We start from the raw sequence: 20093 nt of genomic DNA on the forward strand, positions 1-20093 counted from the left end.
AGATTGTGACAATATTTAGATTGTGAAAATATTTAGTCAATACTCTCATAATGACTAGTGACTAGAATTTAAGAATTACAAAAAGAGGAAAGTATAGAGAAAAAGCTAAAGTCAAATTTATTTTTATTGCCTTTGTCATTCAACAAACAAGAAAAATTTAAACTGATAATAATTAAGATTTAAGTTTTCCTTTATACATAGTCATCCAAATTCTGTATGGATGAATTACTGAAAGCTGAATTTGGTCTACCTGCTTAACAAGAAGCAATATAAACATTTTCATGTTTTCTCCTTCAGTTCCAGAAAGTTAAACTCTTTATAATAGTTATAAACATAGGAAACTGGGAAAAATTAGGAAATTTATTCTTTAAGGTCACTTTCAATTTCTGTCGCTTTTCAGATTTCATACTGTAGCTTTTCTGAAAATTGATTTTTGGCATTCTCAAAAATCTACATCACATTTCTTGAATCATGTTATCATAAAATTTTATGTCAGTTTTAATTTGTGTTAAACAGAATAAATGTATTTTTATATAAATATTTTCATTTAAAATAGAGATTTTGGCACAGAGTCCTAAGCCTGTAGTTTTCAAATTGCATTCTGTGCTACTTTCCCTGGATCAAGGAATTGTGCTCCTATGAACTTGTACCTTGTGTATCTAACCTTTGCTCTGTCTCATGCTCAACAATCCAGCAGTATTCTAAGACTTTAGGACATGAGAAAAAAGTGTAGACTGACTTCTCCTTGCTGGTGGAGGTGGAGAAGGGGTGGAGAACCACTGCTGAGGACTTTTGTCAATATTTTCATGTTCTCCTCCTGATAATACTGTAGGCACTTGCATCCTTTGGGGTATCTTCAGTGGGAAATCAAAGGACTGTGAGTGGCTTCATTTAATTTCTACACTCAGAAATGCAGAGGCGTGTTCCAGTCAAGTTTGAAAGAATTATTTAGAAAAAAAAAAAACAGGCCAATAAAATCAACAGTTAAGAGATAGAGAATCAAATATTAATCTTGAATGCTTATGTTCCACTTCTTTTCTTTCTGCTGTACTTTTAAAAAGTACTCTAATGAGTAGAATTCAATTTTATATGAAAATTCTGAGTTACTATATTATCGAATGGGGAGAGGTAACAAATTACAGACTAGTGCAAAACAGTAGGACTCCCACATTCTCCAAAGTGCTTCCTGAATAATATTCAAAACTTGATATCTCATCAACTTGTGAAATGTTAGAATATTGTGTCTACAAACTTTCTTCTTTGTCTGCTTGGAGCCTCTAACCTGGAGGCTCAAAATTCAAACAACACTCTACAGAAAAATTCTACTGAAGCAGGTGATCATAGATCAGCATAGATCACCTGCCTCCTCCTCCTAGTATTGCACAACATAAAACCCACCAGCAAGTTGTAACCAGGTGCTGCCCTGTGGCCCCACTTGCCACATGGACCCTCATGGGTGGAACTTCTTCAAAAGCTGCTCCCAAATCTGTCAACACGATAAGCTGGTGGATGTCTGGGCAACCTTTCTCTCTGCACCATTTAAACAAGAAGAAGAAATGGAATTTAGATGTCACCCCCAAACACACAGTAGACAGAGGAACAAGTTAAAAACCAGTAGACTCTCAGTAGTTCATAGGAGTCCTGGGCCCTCCAATCTGCTCTGTAGGAGTCAGGCCATTCCTTCTGCATGACGTTCCGATTGTTTGCCCAGTTTGAGTCATAAGGTGTCTCTGCTTCCAGCTGTGCTCTTCACTTACCGGCTGCTCCATCGGGTCAGGACAGGGAAAAGCTTCCACCCTGAGCTTAGGAGTTACCCCCGAGGGCCATCCTTCATCCCTGGGAAAGAAAGCTGTTCTCGATACTTTTAGTGCCATTCACTTAACAACTGATTACAGATATACATATTTTTTCATAAATAAAATTTGAAGCATATATGTAATATATTAAAATCTTCACCAACAAGGGTGTGTTAAAAATTTCAAGTTCTGTCATTCAAGTTCAATAAAGGCACACATTACCATTTTTTTTCTTCAGGCCAGCAAAGAATACGATTGCTACCCATTAGTCACAAAAGGCATTTTGTGGGACTATTTTTTATTTGATTTTCCTTTTCTTCGGATTTGCCTCATTTATCCATGGCATGAATCTGTCGCCCTCCAGAAGTATTTAGATGCACAGAGAGTTTTACATGGATTCCACTGTTGCATCAGGTTTCAGAGTGACAAACCACAGCTGTCCTGGGTCAGACACTCAGATCTGCTTTCGCTGCTTCTCTTAAGGCTTCTCACTCCCAAATCGGGCTTTCCGGCTTCCAGGTTCCGATGCCCTCCAGACCAGCCGTGGTGGTGGCTTGGGCGGGATGCCTTCAGTCAAACTGTCTTCCCTCTCTGAGCCAGACTGGTCTTTAGAGAGAAGGGGCTGCTGTAGTAAGCCTGACGTCTGGGTGCCCTTTTCTCTGCTGTGGGGTGTTGGGGGGGTGCTGGGCATATCTCGGCCAGAATCAACATCTACCTCATTCTTCCATTCCATTTTATAGGACTGGGGGGATTTCTTGGAGAACTGTTCTGGCAAGAAGCGCCTGGCTCTGGGCTGCAAATTGAGCACGGTGGTCCCGGCATCTGCGTCTGAGTCGCTGCTATTGCCATCTATCACGGAGCAAAAGACAAGGTGGGCAAGCATTTTAGAGAGAAGGCACTGCAAGTAACTTCAGTACCTTAGTGAGTCAGGCAACTGATACGTCCTGGGGCTCTGGGGAGAGGGGAGGCTAGCAGGCTTATGCTAATTTTAGGTGAGTGGCCTTGTGCATCTTACGTAACCCCTGAGAGCACCCATGCCCACAGGTATATATTCATGCTAACTTTGAAGAGCTTACTGTGTGCCAGGCACTGTCCTAAGTCCTTTCAAATGCATTAGCCCATTTTGTCTTCACAATCACCTACTTTACAGATGGGGTAACTAGGTTCAAGAGGTATTTGTAGGTGGTGGAGCTGGGATTCCAACAGAGCCCCTCTGGCAGTAGCAGCTGTGCTCATCTGCCCCACGGTACTGATCCCAGGAGGGCTCAGCCTGGCATCTGGCACACAGTAGGCAGTCTGATAATCACCTGCTATGGAGAAGATTCTTGCCTTGATCTGGAATCTCAAACATGGTTTTGCTGATTTCCTTTACATTTCCACAAAAGGGCCAAAACCCTTTGCAAACAAAGGGAGGAGACAGCTTTGGAAGCAGATTCAGGTGCTAGAGTGCTACGGGTAGGGCAGTGAACAAAATGCTTGTCCAGGAGTTGAGATTCTTGGGAACTGAGAACATGTTTGCTGGTGGGACCACGGGCCACTGTTCTAAATATTCAGTGCTGCCTTGTCTTCCCCCTGTTATTCTCACCTCACCCACCTTTACCACCAGCCATCATTTAGGTTTCCCTCTTCTCAGTTAATTAAATAAACAAGCAAAAAAAAAAAAAAAAAGAGGGGTAATGATTTTTTCCATCCCACATTTAAAGAAAATTTTATTTTAGATTCTGGGGGTACATGTGCAGATTTGTTACATGGGTATACTGCATGGTGCTAATGTTTGGGCTTCTAATAATCCCATCACCCAAGTAGTGAACATAGTACCAATGGGTAATTTTTCAACCCTTGCCCCTTGCCCAGCTCCCTATCTCCCCCCTTTTGAAATCCCTAGTGTTTATTGTTCCCGCCTTTGTGTCCTGTGTATCTAATGTTTAGCTCACACTTGTAAGTGAAAATATATGGTATTTGGTTTTCTATTTCTGCATTAATTCCCTTAGACATCCCACATTTTAATAACATGAAATCCTAATATAGTTCTTCTGGGGTTCACAGACAATGGCTTCGGTGTCTACATAAAGATAACCATCACATTAAAAAGATATTAGACATTATAACAAAGCTTTATAGTTATAGCCAGAATAAATATATGGCTGCTTTCATGAAAATATATTAGAATTACTGTAAAAATTTAATTACTTAAACATTTGCAGACTTACAACTTTTTGTTTACCTGCCCTTGAGCCCCATGATGACAATATTTGCTGGAAAATAACTGATTGGATTCTTTAGAATCTGCACAGAATGCCATTCCAAAAGGTTGCAATGCGAATTAAAATTCACCCAGTTATTATTTTAGATTTGCAAACTCTTGAACTCATTCTTTTTTTTAAATTATTATTATACTTTAAGTTTTAGGGTACACGTGCACAATGTGCAGGTTTGTTACATATGTATACATGTGCCATGTTGGTGTGCTGCACCCATGAACTTGCCATTTACATTAGGTATATCTCCCAATGCTATCCCTCCCCCCATCCCCCCACCCCACAACAGGCCCCGGTTGTTCCCCTTCCTGTGTCCAAGTGTTCTCATTGGAACTCATTCTTAATGAAGAAAAATAATACGAAAATTTGTCTAGTTTATAAACATTGGCAAATAAATTTAAAAATTTTCTGCTCCAACTATATTCATTACCTGCAATAGAAATAGTCCTCCTCTTTTGTAGCTTTTCTGGAAGCTTCGTATTTTTAGGTAAGGATAAATATCGGGAGGTTGAAGTGGAAGCCTGTAAAAGAAATATAAAATCTTACTTAAACTATACAAATGGCACTTATTGTATATTAAAGATTAAAAATTGTATGGCAAAACTTCATGTTAAAAATCAGAATTTTAATTTCTGATTCCAAAATTACTTTGTGAGGGGCTGTAACTATTATAACTTGAAATAATTAAATCCCTTCCAAAATGGAATGGAGATCTCTACAAAGGGAAATAGAAATAAAATAGTATAAAATAGAAATAAAATAGTATAAAAGTACTGCCAGAAAGACTTAGAACCTACATGTATGGGGAAGAAGATATGTTTACAATATATATATATGTAAGGTTTTTTTTTCACTTTAATATATCTTAAAAATGATATTAATAGAACAAAAAGTATTACTACAGCTAATTTACTGGCATTTCAAATACCGCAGTCGCTAGTGTTTTAAATTAACTTTTAATTAACACTGCTACATTTTACACATAAAATAACTCCTTGTTCACATATAACCATTTTGATTTCTGACAACCCAATATAGGATATTATTAAAAATAAGCCTCAATTCTTGCTATGTGAAACCAATATATCACAATATTATTATTATTGTTATTATTGAGAAGGAGTCTCGCTCTGTCATCCAGGCTGGAGTGCAGTGGCCCAATCTCGGCTCACTGCAATCTCCACCTCCCAGGTTCAAGCGATTCTTCTGTCTCAGTCTCCCAAGAAGCTGGGATTACAAGCGCACGCCACCATATCCAGCTAATTTTTTTTTGTTGTTGTATTTTAGTAGAGACCGGGTTTCACCGTGTTGCCCAGGCTGGTCTCGAACTCCTGAGCTCAGGCAATCCACCTGCCTCGGCTTCGGCTTCCCAAAGTGCTGGCATTTACAGGTGTGAGCCACCACGCTCGGCCCACAATATTGTTTTTAAATGGCTTTCCTTATCTATTGACAGTTCCTTGAACCAGCGGCAATGCTGGCCACAATACCTGTGAACACTCACTTCCCCCAGCCACCCCAGCCTTCCTGCAGCTCCTCAGAGAACTGTCAACAGCCACTTGATCTGCAGAGCTGATGATACCATCGGCTGATCAATGGAATAGCTGTCGGCTCCACCCCTGGAAGTCTCCTAGAGGCGCACACTCAGTTACCCTGTGTTCTCGATTCAAGCTGCTGTCCTTCCTAATGCTTTCTCGCAAACTGTGTCGCCGGCGAATCAGAATCTCCTTGGCTTGTCTCTCACTTGTGTCGGCTGTCAGACTGTGTCTGTTGTAGGATAAAGTCTGAAATGAAAACATATAGAGGACATTAAAAAAACAAAAACCAAAACCTGATCATTTCCCCAGAAATTCCAAGATTTACCACATTTCTTTGGATCTGCATCTCAGCTAAGCACTTATAACTTCTGTGCAGAGGAAAAAATTAAATTAAGAATATAAAAATTAACAGTCTTCAGATCTTCAAAGAATTTATATTTTCTTTTCATTTTGTGTTTTTTTCTTTTTCTCTTTTTTAGAGTTGGGGTCTTGATCTGTCACTCAGGCTGGAATGCAGTGGCACTCATAACTCACTGCAGCTCAAGCAACTTTCCCACCTCAGGCTTCCAAGTTGGTATTACAGGTATGTGCCACATAGTTCATCCTTTAATAAAAGTCAGATCATAAGGTTTGTTTTTCATTGAAAAGTGTGATTTTCATAAATGAGAAAAAATGATTGATTTTATTAAGTGCCATGTCTACCTTGAAGCCTCTTGTAGGTATTTAGCCATCATGAATATCTGGAAATAAAATACAAGCCACCATCCTACAGTCTGTTTTGAAAAGGAATTACTGACATTAAAAACAAACCACTTTGAACCACTTGGTGGTGCCATGCCCTTCTGATTAACTTCAGAACATTCCCTTTTTTCAACTGGGTTGTTACATGAAGAGAGCTGGTGACACTCCGCACAATGATTACATCCCAGTATTTGAAAAGTAAAATTTCTAAACTAGGGCTGTACATGGCATGCACTTTTAGTTTTATAGGCTATATAGAATGTGTTTCCTAAAATAAATCATAAATAATAATTAAATCATTTCTGATAGAATAAACATGTACTTCTTGGGAATATCCCTGTGTCCAGAAATATATTAGGTTCTATTGAGAGATGCAAACATAACACAGAACAAGGCTTCATTCCTGCCTTGAGGAGTTTACCATCTCATTGAGCATCTAAGGCTAACAAAATTGTACAAAATCATGGAAATAAGTGCTGTAACTACATAGTACAGTATAAGCTCCAAGTGCTATTCCATTTAACCACAAGGATGGGAATAATATGGTGGCTGTTGGGGGAGCATTAAAAACTGGAGGCTTTGGACCAGCTGACAGGAAGGTGTGAGATGCTCCCAGGGGACAGCGAGAAAGCTACCTGGGCCAAAGAACAAAAACAGAACCTCTCACTCCCTGGGTGTTTCAGGGAGCAGATGGGTGAGGGAGATGTGGAAATACGGTTGGATAAAGTGGAACTTGGAAATAGAGTCCAAATTTTCAACGAATAGTTTAGCTTGGGAGCCACAACTATTGTTTTGTTTCATTTTAAATTAAAAGATACTGTAGGAAAAAGGGTCAGGTAAGAGTCACGTGGATGAAATGGGGACACCTTATGGGGAGACCAGCTAAGAAGCTGCTGAAACAGCCCCCACATGAGCAAGGAGGACTCCTGACAAGCTGTGTGGCCCGTGTGCCACTTCACCTCCCTGTGCCTCAATTTCTTTATCTGTGAAATGGCGACAACAGTAACACCTACCACTCATTGGAGGATTAAATGAGTTAACGCATGCAACACACTGAAATGGGGCTTGGAAAATTGAGGACACTCTCTACTCTGTAGCTGTGTTGTTAGCAAATTATTAGAATGAGGTGCTAACAATGGAAATGAAGTGAAAGAAGTGGCTCAGAAGAGAAGAAACTATAGCACTTTATAAATAACAAGGAGGGTGAGATCCATTTTTAAAGTCTAAGCTATAAAACTATTTCTTTAAAACAAACAGCAATCAATTCATTTCTTTAAAATTAGTCAACATGTATTTCTTTATATCCAAGCCCACAGCAGCAGAACTCCCAGGGGACCCCAAGGCTTCAGCCATGGTGTCCAGGAGGATAGTAGGACCCTGAAGAGGGATGGAGAGAAGCAGAAGGAGAGAAGATGCCCAGCATGGGACCTGCTGAGCCCAGTGTCAAGGTGCAGCCTCCAGTTACAGCACAAAACCAGAAGGCATCCTGTTAGCCAAAGGTAAGTAAATATTTTGCTACATAAATTATTCTTACTCGCTGACGGATTTGATAGAGATTTCTTGATAAGAGTTCTCGAATTTCATCAGTTTCACTGGACGTGACCTTCCTTATTTTTTCTTCACGACAATCACTGTGAAAGTTTAGAAAAAGAATATTTTACCTTTCAACAAATATTAGAATCATTGATTTTCTTCCTTAGAGATATAAGTATTTAAGGCAAGTCTTAATTTGTAAAAATAGCACTTAGGGATTATTCAATAACTTAAAATAATTCCAAATTCTGTAACTCTTATTTCAGTTTCAAAATCATTCATGGCAAGTTTAACAATTCACAAGTTTTCAGAATCTATTCATGTCATTATGTTTTCAGGGAAGAAAAACTACAATGGCTTATAATGCTACCTCACTTTATTATTTCTAACACTCCATAAATAAAGTAAAATAGAATAGTTTTCTCCAACAGAAACCTAATTGGCTTCAATTTACCATTAAGTTTTCATATTTTAAAAACCTCATCATAAATATTTGCAAACACACCATTTATAACATGTATGTATATCCAGTCAATCCTCATTTGTGGGTTCCATAATCATGAACTCACCTCACCTACTTGCTAATATTGATTTATAAACCCAATATCAGAATTTCAGTATTTTTGCAGTTATTCTCAGACATATGGAGAGTGACAAAAAATTTGAGTCACTTGACACACTTTCCTTGAAGATGTTGAACAAGGAGACATCTGCTTTCTTGTTTCCACTCTCATACTATAAATAATGTCCTTCTCACAGTCTATTTAGTGACATGATTTTTTAATATTTTTATGTTATTTATTGGTGGTTCTGCTGCTTTAAATGGCCCCCAGGCATTGCTGAAGTGCTGTCTAGAGTTCCCAAGCACAAGAACCCTGTGATGTGCCTTATGGAGAAAATGTGTTAACTAAGCTTGATCATACATGAATTTATAGTGTTCTTGACCATGAATTCAATGTTAATGAATTAGCGATATGTATTAAATAAGGTGTCTGTAAACATAAACATACATAAAATAGGTTACATATTGATTGGCTGATGAAAATTTTGTGACCACAGGCTCAAAGGAACCTAACCTTGTATGTCCCCATAGAAAAATGATTCAGTATTTGCAGCTGGGCACGGTGGCTCATGCCTGTAATCCCAGCACTTTGGGAGGCCGAGGGGGGCGGATCAATTAATAATAATTTTTTTAAAATTATTATTACTAGTTTCAAAATACTATCAATGCCTATTTAACAATGCTAACTTTTATTTGCAAGACCATACTTACTTTAGAGATGCAAATGTAGGGACAGTACTTATCATCCCAGTCTCTGCCATCTCAATGGCATGTTTTATTTCAAGCTTTTTATATAAAGATACAATACTTGACTTTGGTTGGTTTTCCCGAATCAAAAGCTTCCGCAGATATTTATCATCAAACTTCTTAAACCTGTAAATAAAGAAACTTTCAATAAATTAATACTGGATTGACTAAGAAAATAGTTGTTGTTTTTACCAATGAAGTCATTTCTGCCAATCCCAGGAAAATACTTAGTAGCAGCATTTAGCTAATCTGGTCATTTTATATATTTAGTATGTGCCTACCTGTATATATGTGTATGTGTATATATGTATATATGTGTATGCGTATGTATATGTATGTGTATGTATACATATGTATATATACATACACACACACATACACATATATGTATATATGACATATACTGCTACATTTTTTATAGGACCCTGATGCACATAAATCTAGTATTCATTAATTACAGATTAAAATACATGTTTCTCTCTTTACCATTTCTCTACTTCTGCTTTTAGCGAAATTGCTCAGAAACGTTATCACTGTTTGTTTTCCCCAATTCCTCTCCTTTGATTCTCTCTTGAACATTCACATTGCCTCAATACTCCATTAAAGCTACTCTTATCAAAGTGGTCTGTGAACCTCATGATATAACTGCAATGGGCAATTATGAATCCTCATCTTTCCTGCCCTCACTTGTGTAAACTATTGTCTTCATTTGGCTTCCAGGACACCACCCTGGGGTACCCCAACCTCCTTCTAACCCTCTCTCTCAGTTTTGTTTTCTTCTTTTGACCTGTTAATGTAGGAGTGCTCTGGGCCTCGGTTCTTAATCCTCTTTCATACCGCCACTCACTCCCGTCACCATCTTGCCCAGTCTCCTAGCTTTTAATAGCATCTCTATGCCAATGACCCCCACATTTGTATCTCCAGCTCCAATCTCTCGGCCAAACCCCAGATATGAGCTTTTGGCTACTTACTCAACATCTGAAGTTGGATATCTATGGGGCATCTCAAATTTAACATATTCAAACTGAACTGATATTCTGCCAGAGTCCTCCCATCTCAGCAAACGATGACTCCACCAGGTCAAAAATCCTGGTGTCATCCTGGATTCTTCTACTTTTCTCATGTTCTATGTTATGGGCTGAATTGTGTCCCGCCAAAAATTCATATGTTAAAGTCTAATCCCCAGTAGCTCAGACTATGACCACATTTGAAGATCTAGTGTTTACAGAAGTGATTAAGTTGAGGCCATCAAAATGGGCCCAAATCCAAAATGACTGGTGTACTTATAAAAAGAAGAGATTTGGATTCCAAAACATACAGAGAGAGGGAAGATGATGTGAAGAGGCAGGGAGAAGACAGCCATCTACAAGCCAAGCAGAGGGGCGTAGAACAGAACCTTCCCTCATGGCCCTCAGAAGAAATGAGCCCTGCTGACACCTTGCTGTCTGACTTCTAGCCCCCAGGATTATGAGACAATTCATTTCTGTTGAGTCACTCAATCTGTGGTACTTTGGTTATGGCAGCCCTAGCAGACTAGTACTCCAAATCTTTGCGCCATCAGCAATTTCTGTTGGTTCCACATCAAAATACATACAAAATCCAGCCCTCTCCCACCTCATCTAATGCTATCACCCAGGTCCAAGACATCATTCTCTCTCGGATTCTTGTAGTGAGCACCAAATTGGCGTTCCTGCTTCCACCATTGCATTCCTACAGAAGCCCAAGTGCTCCCGTTAAAAATATGTCTAACGATGTAACTGTTCTGCATCTTCCTTGGGTACAAGTACAATGGCCTGTGACTTCCTACACAATCTGGATCTGGCCCTCTTGGTACTGTGCCCCTCTTCCTTAGCTGCAGCGTCACTGGTGTCCTTCCTATCTTAAAGACTTACCAGCAGTGCTCCCATGTCTGAGTCTTTATACTTACTATTCCTTGTACTAGGAATCCTTTTCCCCCAGATACCTTCAGGGCTCACTTTTTACACTTCTTTTAAGTCTTTCCTTGACAATCATTTTCTCACAAGTGCCCTTCCTATCCATCCTGTTAGAATTGCACACAACCTTCCTCCCCCAGCAGTCCCCATCTCGCTGCCCAGATGTATTTTTCCCCATAGTAGTTATCACTTTCTAGCATGACATACAATTTACTTGTCTTACTTTCTGTCTCCTAGCACAGAATGTAAGGTCTACATGGGCAGAGATTTTTCTTTCTGTGTCACCAGTGCCTGGCACACTATAAGCACGTGTGGTAGAATGAATCATTTGGTCCCAAGTCCTCCCTGTATCCACACCCTCTGCCATATTACTTGGCAATGACCTTCCACCATGGCATAGATGACTTGCTTTGCCCTGTTCCTTGCCAGCATGCTCAATAATGTTCCTTGCTTTGGTCACTGGGCTATTAGCAGACACAATGAAAGAAACAGTGGCTTAACCTGGGCTTGCACATGGAGGCTTACCTCTTGTGCTTCAACAATCACTATTAGAAGGATATGCAGAGTGGCTCCTTAGTCCGAGGACAAAGGTGACTGTCACATGGAGCAGAGTCACCTCACCCCAATCACACCAGATAGATCTAGCCAGAATCAGCTGGCAGCCAGCCAACCCACTGGAGCACATGAACAAGCCTGGCCCCAACTGGCCAAGCCCAACCCCAATCAGCCTCTTGACTCATGCACTTTAATAATAATGACGTGTTCTGAGCAGCTGAGTTTTGGGGATGGTTTGTTATACAACATTATTATGCCAATACATAAGTGAAGCAGCATGCAATAAATATTTGTTGAGAAAGAAATAAGTGTACTACGTGATCACCACAAGCCCAAGGAGGTTTATAGACACACCTGTGCCGTGGAAGGAATCGATGTTAACCTACATTCTTGTTGATAGTCCGTTGTTCTAAATACTAGAGGGCTCTGAATAATTAAAGAAGAGCCATCCTGAATGTGCTTGGTTTTTGGCTGGCCACTACACTAAGGACTGGGTTTACTTTTTTCTACTTTTAATTGGAGTTTTATGTTAGGCCCATTGGACCAGGACTCCTGACAGCAACACATCTTTTAAAACTTCTTTTATTAATATTGTTGTTTTAGCTTTTCACTAGAGAGAGTAAAAGGAAGAACAAGCACCAAGAACAATGGCATCTGCTCTATTTCATGTAGGGATAGTGTGTTTTCCTTGCTTCATTTCCACACCTTTCATTTCTTTGCTAAGCTACACATAGGCATTCTATTTCACCATCATTAGACTGCTTGTGCCAAGAGTGAGAAGGGTCCCTACTGTATCACCCTTCGTTTCATTCTCAAAGGATCAAATGCCTCAAGAATTCTCTGGCAGAACCACTGGAAATCCACAGCATAAGGATTCCAGAGAAAAGGGAAGACACCCAACATGCCTGAAACAATCGCTTCTTTTTGATGCTGATTTTTAGTAACATTAACAATCACCAAGGATGTGATCTCAGCAGAACACAGTTTTAAGATGTCTTGTGTCAGCACCACATCCCCCCGCACCCACTTCCCTGCTCTACCTGTGATATACAGCATCTATGATGTCTATGACGCTGTATATCATAGGTAGAGCAGGGAAGTAGGCGCGGGGGGATGTGGTGCTGAAACTTTGAAATTTTCCTGGAAAAAAAGTCGTGCGTGGAAATATATCAATACTTACAAAATTATTAAAAGAAGTGTATCCACTGCAGTGGCAAATGCTAGCCATGTAACATTACCTTTCAGGCATGGAGCAAAGTTGGCTCTCCCACCTTTAGGACTTACAGCCAATTAATCTGGCAGCCTTTGGATGTGTGCCTAGGGCAGATTCATGGACTCCAGAGATAATGTCTCTGCCTGAAAGACAGACGTAGCCAGACTTTCTCTGACATTTCTTTTCCTGAGTTCCAGGCCAAACCCAAGTGACCACAGCATCTACCTCTTCTGACAGTGCCCCAGGACCAGGTGGCCTCATTACTGTGTGAGGCCAATCTATATTCCCCCATTTGGGAGGCAGAGGAGCACTAGATATCTTGAACCTAACACTCACTTTGGAAAGGGAACCAGCTGTTCTGGGTTACGCCTCTCATATGTCATTTCAGAAAAGTACTGAGGGGATGCTAGGGAAAGGGAGGATAGTGGTTGAATTGAAAGGAACAAGGTAGGCAGAAAATAGGCATTGCTATGAAAACAGTGGAGAAGAGAGGCAAAAAGGTCTGTTCTACTGGCTTAGCACAGATGGGGACTCCCTCATGCTAGGAATGTCCCAGAGTCATAGGGCAGATGTATAGGATCTCTGGTCTACCACCTGCCTCCAGAAAAGGGAATACTTCCCCTGAGAAATGGCCATTTAAAAAATAGTTTTACAATGGAGAATATAATTTGCTTAATTTTATTACCTTGTGTTCCCATGTAGCTAATTGGGCGTGCTCTCCATATAAACAAAATCTTCTTCCTTTCATTATATGGTAAGGCTGAGTCCCAGGGCCCTGTCTACAGTAGTAAACAGTGTTGTAAAGCTTGTAAAGGTTGTTCTAGCACTGAAAGTCTTTGTCACTCATTATATTCCCTAATGGTCTCTCTCTCACACACCCATATATACACACACACAGGAGTCTGCTTGCTGTGTGACTGTTTTGTTGTGTCTATAATACTACAGAATTTCAGAGGCCTGAGTCTATGGCTTATACTTCTCATGTAGCCCAATATTATGCCAGCATATATGAGCAAACAAGAAACACTAAAAAATTCCCTTGTGTTAAGTTGCAGACATTGGTAGGTTGGTCAATTTCATGTAAATTAGCAGTGGAGGGAAAAAAAATTCTGTTAGCAAGTTAGGAAAAATAAAACAAGAGGGATCTACCAAATATACTTTAAAACGTGTTCTTCTATCTTCAGGGATTAGCTTAAATGCTGCCTTCCAAAGTCTCGCCTAGCCAGTGATATGCTAATAAATGTTTAACAAATTTCTCTATGAAAAAAAAGGTCCTTGATTTGTAGCATTTGTCAGTTCCATGATATAAGCCCTGATTCAAGCAACCACTCTGGACGGTGCCAAATGTGCAGTCAGGAAGAGAGGTACGTGATGAGCTCCCACTAGCAAGTGGGGGCTGGCTCCTGTACCCCACTGCTCCTAGCTCTGCTGTCAGAATTGAACCAAACTTCTTGACCCACAATGCTGTTTCTCAGTTTATATTAAAGCATACATCTAATTCTGCCTGTCTGGTCTACCTTTTCCACTTCAACTTTAAGATCCTTGAAGACCAGTATTGAATTGTATTTATCCAACACAGAGCCTTTTACAGAATGGTAAACTCTGTGTGCCTGTAGGTATGTGCATTTATATAAATGTATGTAATTTTTCAGATAATTTTAGCCTTTTATATATATATTATATATAATATATATTATATAATATATATGTATATATAATACATATATTATATAATATATATTATATAATATATAATATATATGTATATATAATACATATATTATATAATATATATTATATAATATATAATATATATGTATATATAATACATATATTATATAATATATATTATATAATATATAATATATATGTATAATATATAATGTATAATATAATATATTATACATAATATATATTATATATAATATATATACATTATATATATTATATTATATATTATATATATATTATATATATTATATATATATAATATATATATGTTATTTCTGCTCATCTGTTTACATCCTTAGATGGTCTGAATCTCTGCATTTGACAAAGTCTCCCACCATGTGTGGCAAAATGGATAGTAATGGAAGCCCTAGTTTTCAGCCAAATAGATTGCATTCCTCAGCCTGCTTTGCAGACAGGAATGGCCATATGACTGAGTCCAAGCCAATGATCAGAAGAATCATATGGCAGCTTCTGATGGTTTCAGTTAGAAGGCAGCTATTAATAACACATATGCTTTGTCTGCTCATCATCTTTCATCCTTCTTGCTGCCTCTAATGGCTAATATTGATGCAGCCATTGTGGTTCAAGAGGCAACCTTGGAAATGAAGGCTACTCTTAGTGGATCGACTAGACAGAGAGTCCTCGGACCCTGGGGAGTCTTGGAGTAAACCTCATCTGTTAAACCTAAATTGCCTATCTCTGGCTATTTACAGAAGAGGGAAATAAGCTTTTACCTTGTTTAAGCTACTATTATTCCACATCTCTGTTATAGCTGAACTTTATCTTAGAGGACATACTGTAGTACAACACAGGAAAGATTTCCAATTAAAAAATAATACAAATCAGTAAGTCCTGCTTTCAGAATGACCCTGGGCCACTTCATAACCCAATGGCATAAGACCTTCTTACTTGTCTCTCCAAAAGTTGTGACCCCAATGTCCACAAACATCTTCAATTCCAGTCTTCACATGATCAAACAACTAAAACGGAAAAAGCAGGCAAATTGATTAGTCTTTACCTGAAATCAATAATTTTCACTCTACTTGTATCATTTCTAAACTCCAAAGACCTTCATGGCTTTTGCTTCTTATTTGTTTATTATTTATTACCAAAAGCAATAAAACAGTTCATTTTCAAACAAACTGATGAAGTGTTTGTCACGTCAGTATTAGGTAAGTCTTCGATTATTTTGCTCACCTATAACAGTTTGTTAATAATTTTGAAAAGTATGAAATATGGTAATAATTTCCCAGTGGGAACATTTCCAGGCTAAAGGAAGTAAAAAGAGGGGACTTCTTGTCTCTCTACTCATGCAGGAGTTTAGTAAGCTAACCTGGAGAAGTTACCGTGGGGCCACATCTATTCTATACTCCCCCAGCAAATACCTTCTTCAGGCCCTCCTCCCTCTCACCCTGCCATTCCCTTCTTCTTCAGGAAATGGACAACGTGGTACCAAGCTGTTTGACTGATTCAAATATTTTTCCTTTATCATTAAAATTATTACACTCTCTTAACACCTACCCGACAATAGATTTCTTCACTGACAGCTTGTTGTTTCTTATTGGACCTCTTGACATCAAGAAACTCCACCAGTGGTCGAATAGTTATCCCCTGAACAGGAAACACAATTTAAGCATTTCATATATATTTATACAATTTATAAATTGTTTAATATAAAAATTTTAATATAATTTTTTTATAAACTACATTTTAATATTCAAGGGTAACTTCTCCTAAGCTTTGATAAGTAACGACAAAAGATATTTGGCTACCAAGATTTAACACAGTAAATGTAACTTTTTGTTAATTTTTCTTTCTTTTCAAATAGCTGGCATATTTTAAAAGGACCATGTCCTAACAAAAACAAAGACAAAATGGAAGAAGCAGAGAAAGTAATTACACAAAATAATAAAGTAGGCCAGGTGCAGTGGCTTATGTCTGTAATCCCAGCACTTTGGGAGGCTGAGGTGGACAGATCACTTAGGGCCAGGAGTTCAAGATCAGCCTGGGCAACATAGTGAAACACCCTCTCTATCAAAATAATAATAATAGTAATAATAATAAAGTATTATCCAGTTCAGAGGAATCACCTACTTGTTGTATTATCCATAGAAAACTTATCAATGACTCCTTCATTTGTTCATTTATTAAAACGATTTTCACTGAGTTTCTACTGCACACATATCAGGGTCTTGGGCATTTGGAACCCAATGGTGAATAGTTAAGGACCTGGGTTCTAGGACTTTGCAGTCTTATACAAAGTCAGATACTTCCGAAAACAGTTACAAAGTAAGCAGAAGAGGGATGACAGGAAGCAGGTCAAGGAAAGCTTGGAGCAGAGGAGACACTGGTGGGCAGTGGTGGAGATGCTGGAAGCATATCCCAGTGGAGACCACAGCACAGCAAAGCACCGCAGTGAGAGGGGGCTTGCGGCCAGTCTGGGCACGTTCATGAGTGAACTCCGGGAATGTGGAGAACTATCAGCTCTTCAGTAAACTAGGAGGAGAAAAATTCCTTAATGTGACAAAGACATATGCCAGAAATCAATAGTGAACATATCACTTAAAAATGAAACATTATAAGCATTTCTATTAGAGCCAGAAATAACACAAGGATGCTCTGTCTGTCTCTGTTCAGCTCTCTGCCTCTCTTCAGCACAGTTCTGCATGTCCCAGTCAACTGAGAAGAATAGACAGATGAAGAGCTAGATGTATAAGTACTGAAAATGAAGTGACAAAGTTTCTGTTGCTCCTGGATGATTGAGTTTTTGTCCTAAAAAACCTGAAATAACATCTTTACATTTAAAAATAACAAGAAAATTTGGTACAGTAACTAACACAAATTCAAAATGCCCAATCCATCCCAGATGTTAATTTTTAAATGAAACAGAATAAACACCTACACAATAGCAATGAAAAAAACATATAAAAAGAGTGTGTGTGTATATATATATAAAATACCAGTATATACTAGTATCTAATAAGTATATGCTAGTATCTAATAACATGTTATATAATACACTAGTATTCTTTATAGATACTAAATATGCATAGATATACTATCCATTATCTCTATATATGTATAAAACCCTATCATAAATGCATAAAACCTTTACAAGGAGAACTATACAATTTAACTGAAGAAGATTAAGGACATTTTGAGATATCAGGAAAAACACAATTCCTAGACAGGATAACAATATTGTAATGACAGTTTTCTCTCAACTAACATGTATCGACAATACAATTCCAGTGACATATTCCTGAAGACTTTTAACATAACTTGAGAGGCTGATTTTAAATCAACCTGGAAAAGTAAATGTAACCAGAAGATTTTAGAAAAAGGAGACTGAAAGGGAACTTACAGACATGAAAATGAACTGTCAGTAAATATACTTAAAGTAATGCATTACTGGCACAAAATAGGGCAGGTAAGGAGGGGGTGAGAGTCAAGATTCCCAAGTTTCTTGCTTGGTGGGCAGATGGCCACTACTTCCTGGCCTGCAGGAAGGATACATGGATAGGAAGGGTAGTTGGGATTTCAGGGACAGAGGGTAGCTATATAGGGGGATATTCCCTGCCATGCATTTGACTTTCATCTCATCTCTCCTCATGTCTTTCAGACTTTAAGAATGTTTTTGATAATGCAAACTGACTGAGACACATACACACACCCATTTTTTTAAAGGAGGTGATTGGCTTTTTTCCATCAGTCTAGCTCTGGGCATTTTTCAGCTTAACTTTCATTTTAACTTTCTGAAGTGTGAACTGATTTTGACCAAATTTGGTATAAAACACATCGTGTGTTCTATTTGTATTTCAGTCTGCTACTTTGAGATAACACAAAAGGTAATAGCAGTTTTCCAATCAACACATGTTCTGTAATTTCTAACTTATGTAAATGAAACGGGTGTAAACATGTGGTTCGCAGAGATGGGAGAATTCACTAAGTTCCAGATTCCATGAAGCCAGTAGTTTAATAATAGCTCAAGAAAAACTTGACAAAATCAATGTAAATTTTAAAACTCTATAATGTGTTCTAAAGACACAAGCTGCTGTTTCACATGCTCTTTTCCTATCAGTGTTCATTTAGTAAGTAATAGGTGAGTCACGAGTCTTTGTAAATACAGGACATAAAGATAGGACACAGGGCTTACCCCAGTCCATATGTTGATTCCTTCCACCCTACAGATGATCTAGAAGTGAATGCGCTACCATAAATAAATCACAACTCATCAACTCCAGGAAGCAAGTGTGGCCTACCACCCCATCAACTCAAGTTTTTGAAAGCATAATATATTTATGTTTATAATCATAAAGCTTATAGCAATATGTTTTTGTATATACAGTCCCTTTTAATAGTCGCCCTTTTTATCTTTGAATTGCCTGCAATAGTCATATCATGCTCAATAAGAATTATTTGATGAAAGCTGCCTTACTTCTTCTCCCTCCCTTCTTACTTTCCTTCCTTCTTCAATCCATCTATTTTGCAGGCAGAGTATATGACATCTGTGTATGCCATATTAAGCCCCCAACATTGGATGTTATATTCTAGGAGCCTGGGTGTCTGGTTGGGAGGGAGAAAGAAACAACAAAGACCAAGAAAGCACCTTATTTTAACCACATTAGAAAATTTCTAATTTAGATCACCCAGGGAGTAACCCGATAAGGCTTAGAAAAATCAAAGAGCTTGCTACCATCCATACAGAATAAAAAAAATACAACCCTTAGTTTTTCATCAAACTACCAATAGAAATATTTGCAAATACAAGTTAAATTTTCACCAGTTCATTCACTTTGGCATACATACTAAACACCACCTCTGAGGGTCAGGCCTGCCTGGGAGAATCATGTAACAGCAGGGGCAGGGAGAGGAACGGGGAGAATGATTGGTTTTGCATCTTGTTCCATCTCTGCTTTCCTCGCACCCGGCATCCCCCAGCTCCCATTTATATCAGAGGGGAAAACAAACAAACAAAAATAATACAACTGCGATGTGAGTGTCATGAGCATTCTTTTCGTCTTTTTTTTTTGAAGAAAATGAGTTCTTGTTTTGTGTTGTTTTTTGGAATTAATATTTGCAAAATAAAAAGGATGTGGGAGAGAGAAACTGCCTTATATTTCCTTGCTGATTTAGCAGGTAATTTCCAGAAAAACTTATAGAAACGATTTTCATGTATTAAAAAATATCACTATCGCTGCTATGCTGTCTTATGGAAGGTCTTTCTCCCATCACACACTTGGTCACAGAGATCATAAATGCAGTTGTGCGAACAGTGTTTATCTTAGAACGGGATAGGTGGAGTGAGAAGCATTAAAGCATTGCAGTAGCTGTTCACAGTCCCCATCTGTGTGTCTCTCTTTTAGCACTTTCCATGCTGCACATTGATTTCCCCTTCCATGTCTGTCCGTCTCTCCCCTATACTCCAGCTTTCTCTTTGCTGATCAGGGTTTCCCCCCCTCCTGTACCATCAGTCTCCAAACGTGCT

General features: G+C 38.6%; 1 protein-coding gene across 1 annotated transcript in view; it reads right to left on the reverse strand.

Moving 5' to 3' along the window:
* Nucleotides 1–92: 92 nt before the first annotated feature.
* SLC9A2 (solute carrier family 9 member A2) overlaps nucleotides 93–20093 on the reverse strand; it is a 90862-nt gene continuing 70861 nt past the window's right edge. The window contains exons 6-12 of the mRNA XM_003811672.6: nucleotides 16127–16216; nucleotides 15515–15585; nucleotides 9137–9298; nucleotides 7865–7961; nucleotides 5704–5835; nucleotides 4485–4575; nucleotides 93–2645 (exon numbers count right to left, since the gene is read on the reverse strand). Of these exons, the coding sequence (XP_003811720.2) occupies nucleotides 2275–2645; nucleotides 4485–4575; nucleotides 5704–5835; nucleotides 7865–7961; nucleotides 9137–9298; nucleotides 15515–15585; nucleotides 16127–16216 (1014 nt within the window). The 3' untranslated portion in view covers nucleotides 93–2274. The remainder of the gene's footprint in view (nucleotides 2646–4484; nucleotides 4576–5703; nucleotides 5836–7864; nucleotides 7962–9136; nucleotides 9299–15514; nucleotides 15586–16126; nucleotides 16217–20093) is intronic.

Source organism: Pan paniscus, chromosome 12 (genome assembly GCF_029289425.2).
Source record: "Pan paniscus chromosome 12, NHGRI_mPanPan1-v2.0_pri, whole genome shotgun sequence".
In the NCBI taxonomy this organism is placed as follows: Eukaryota; Metazoa; Chordata; class Mammalia; order Primates; family Hominidae; genus Pan; species Pan paniscus.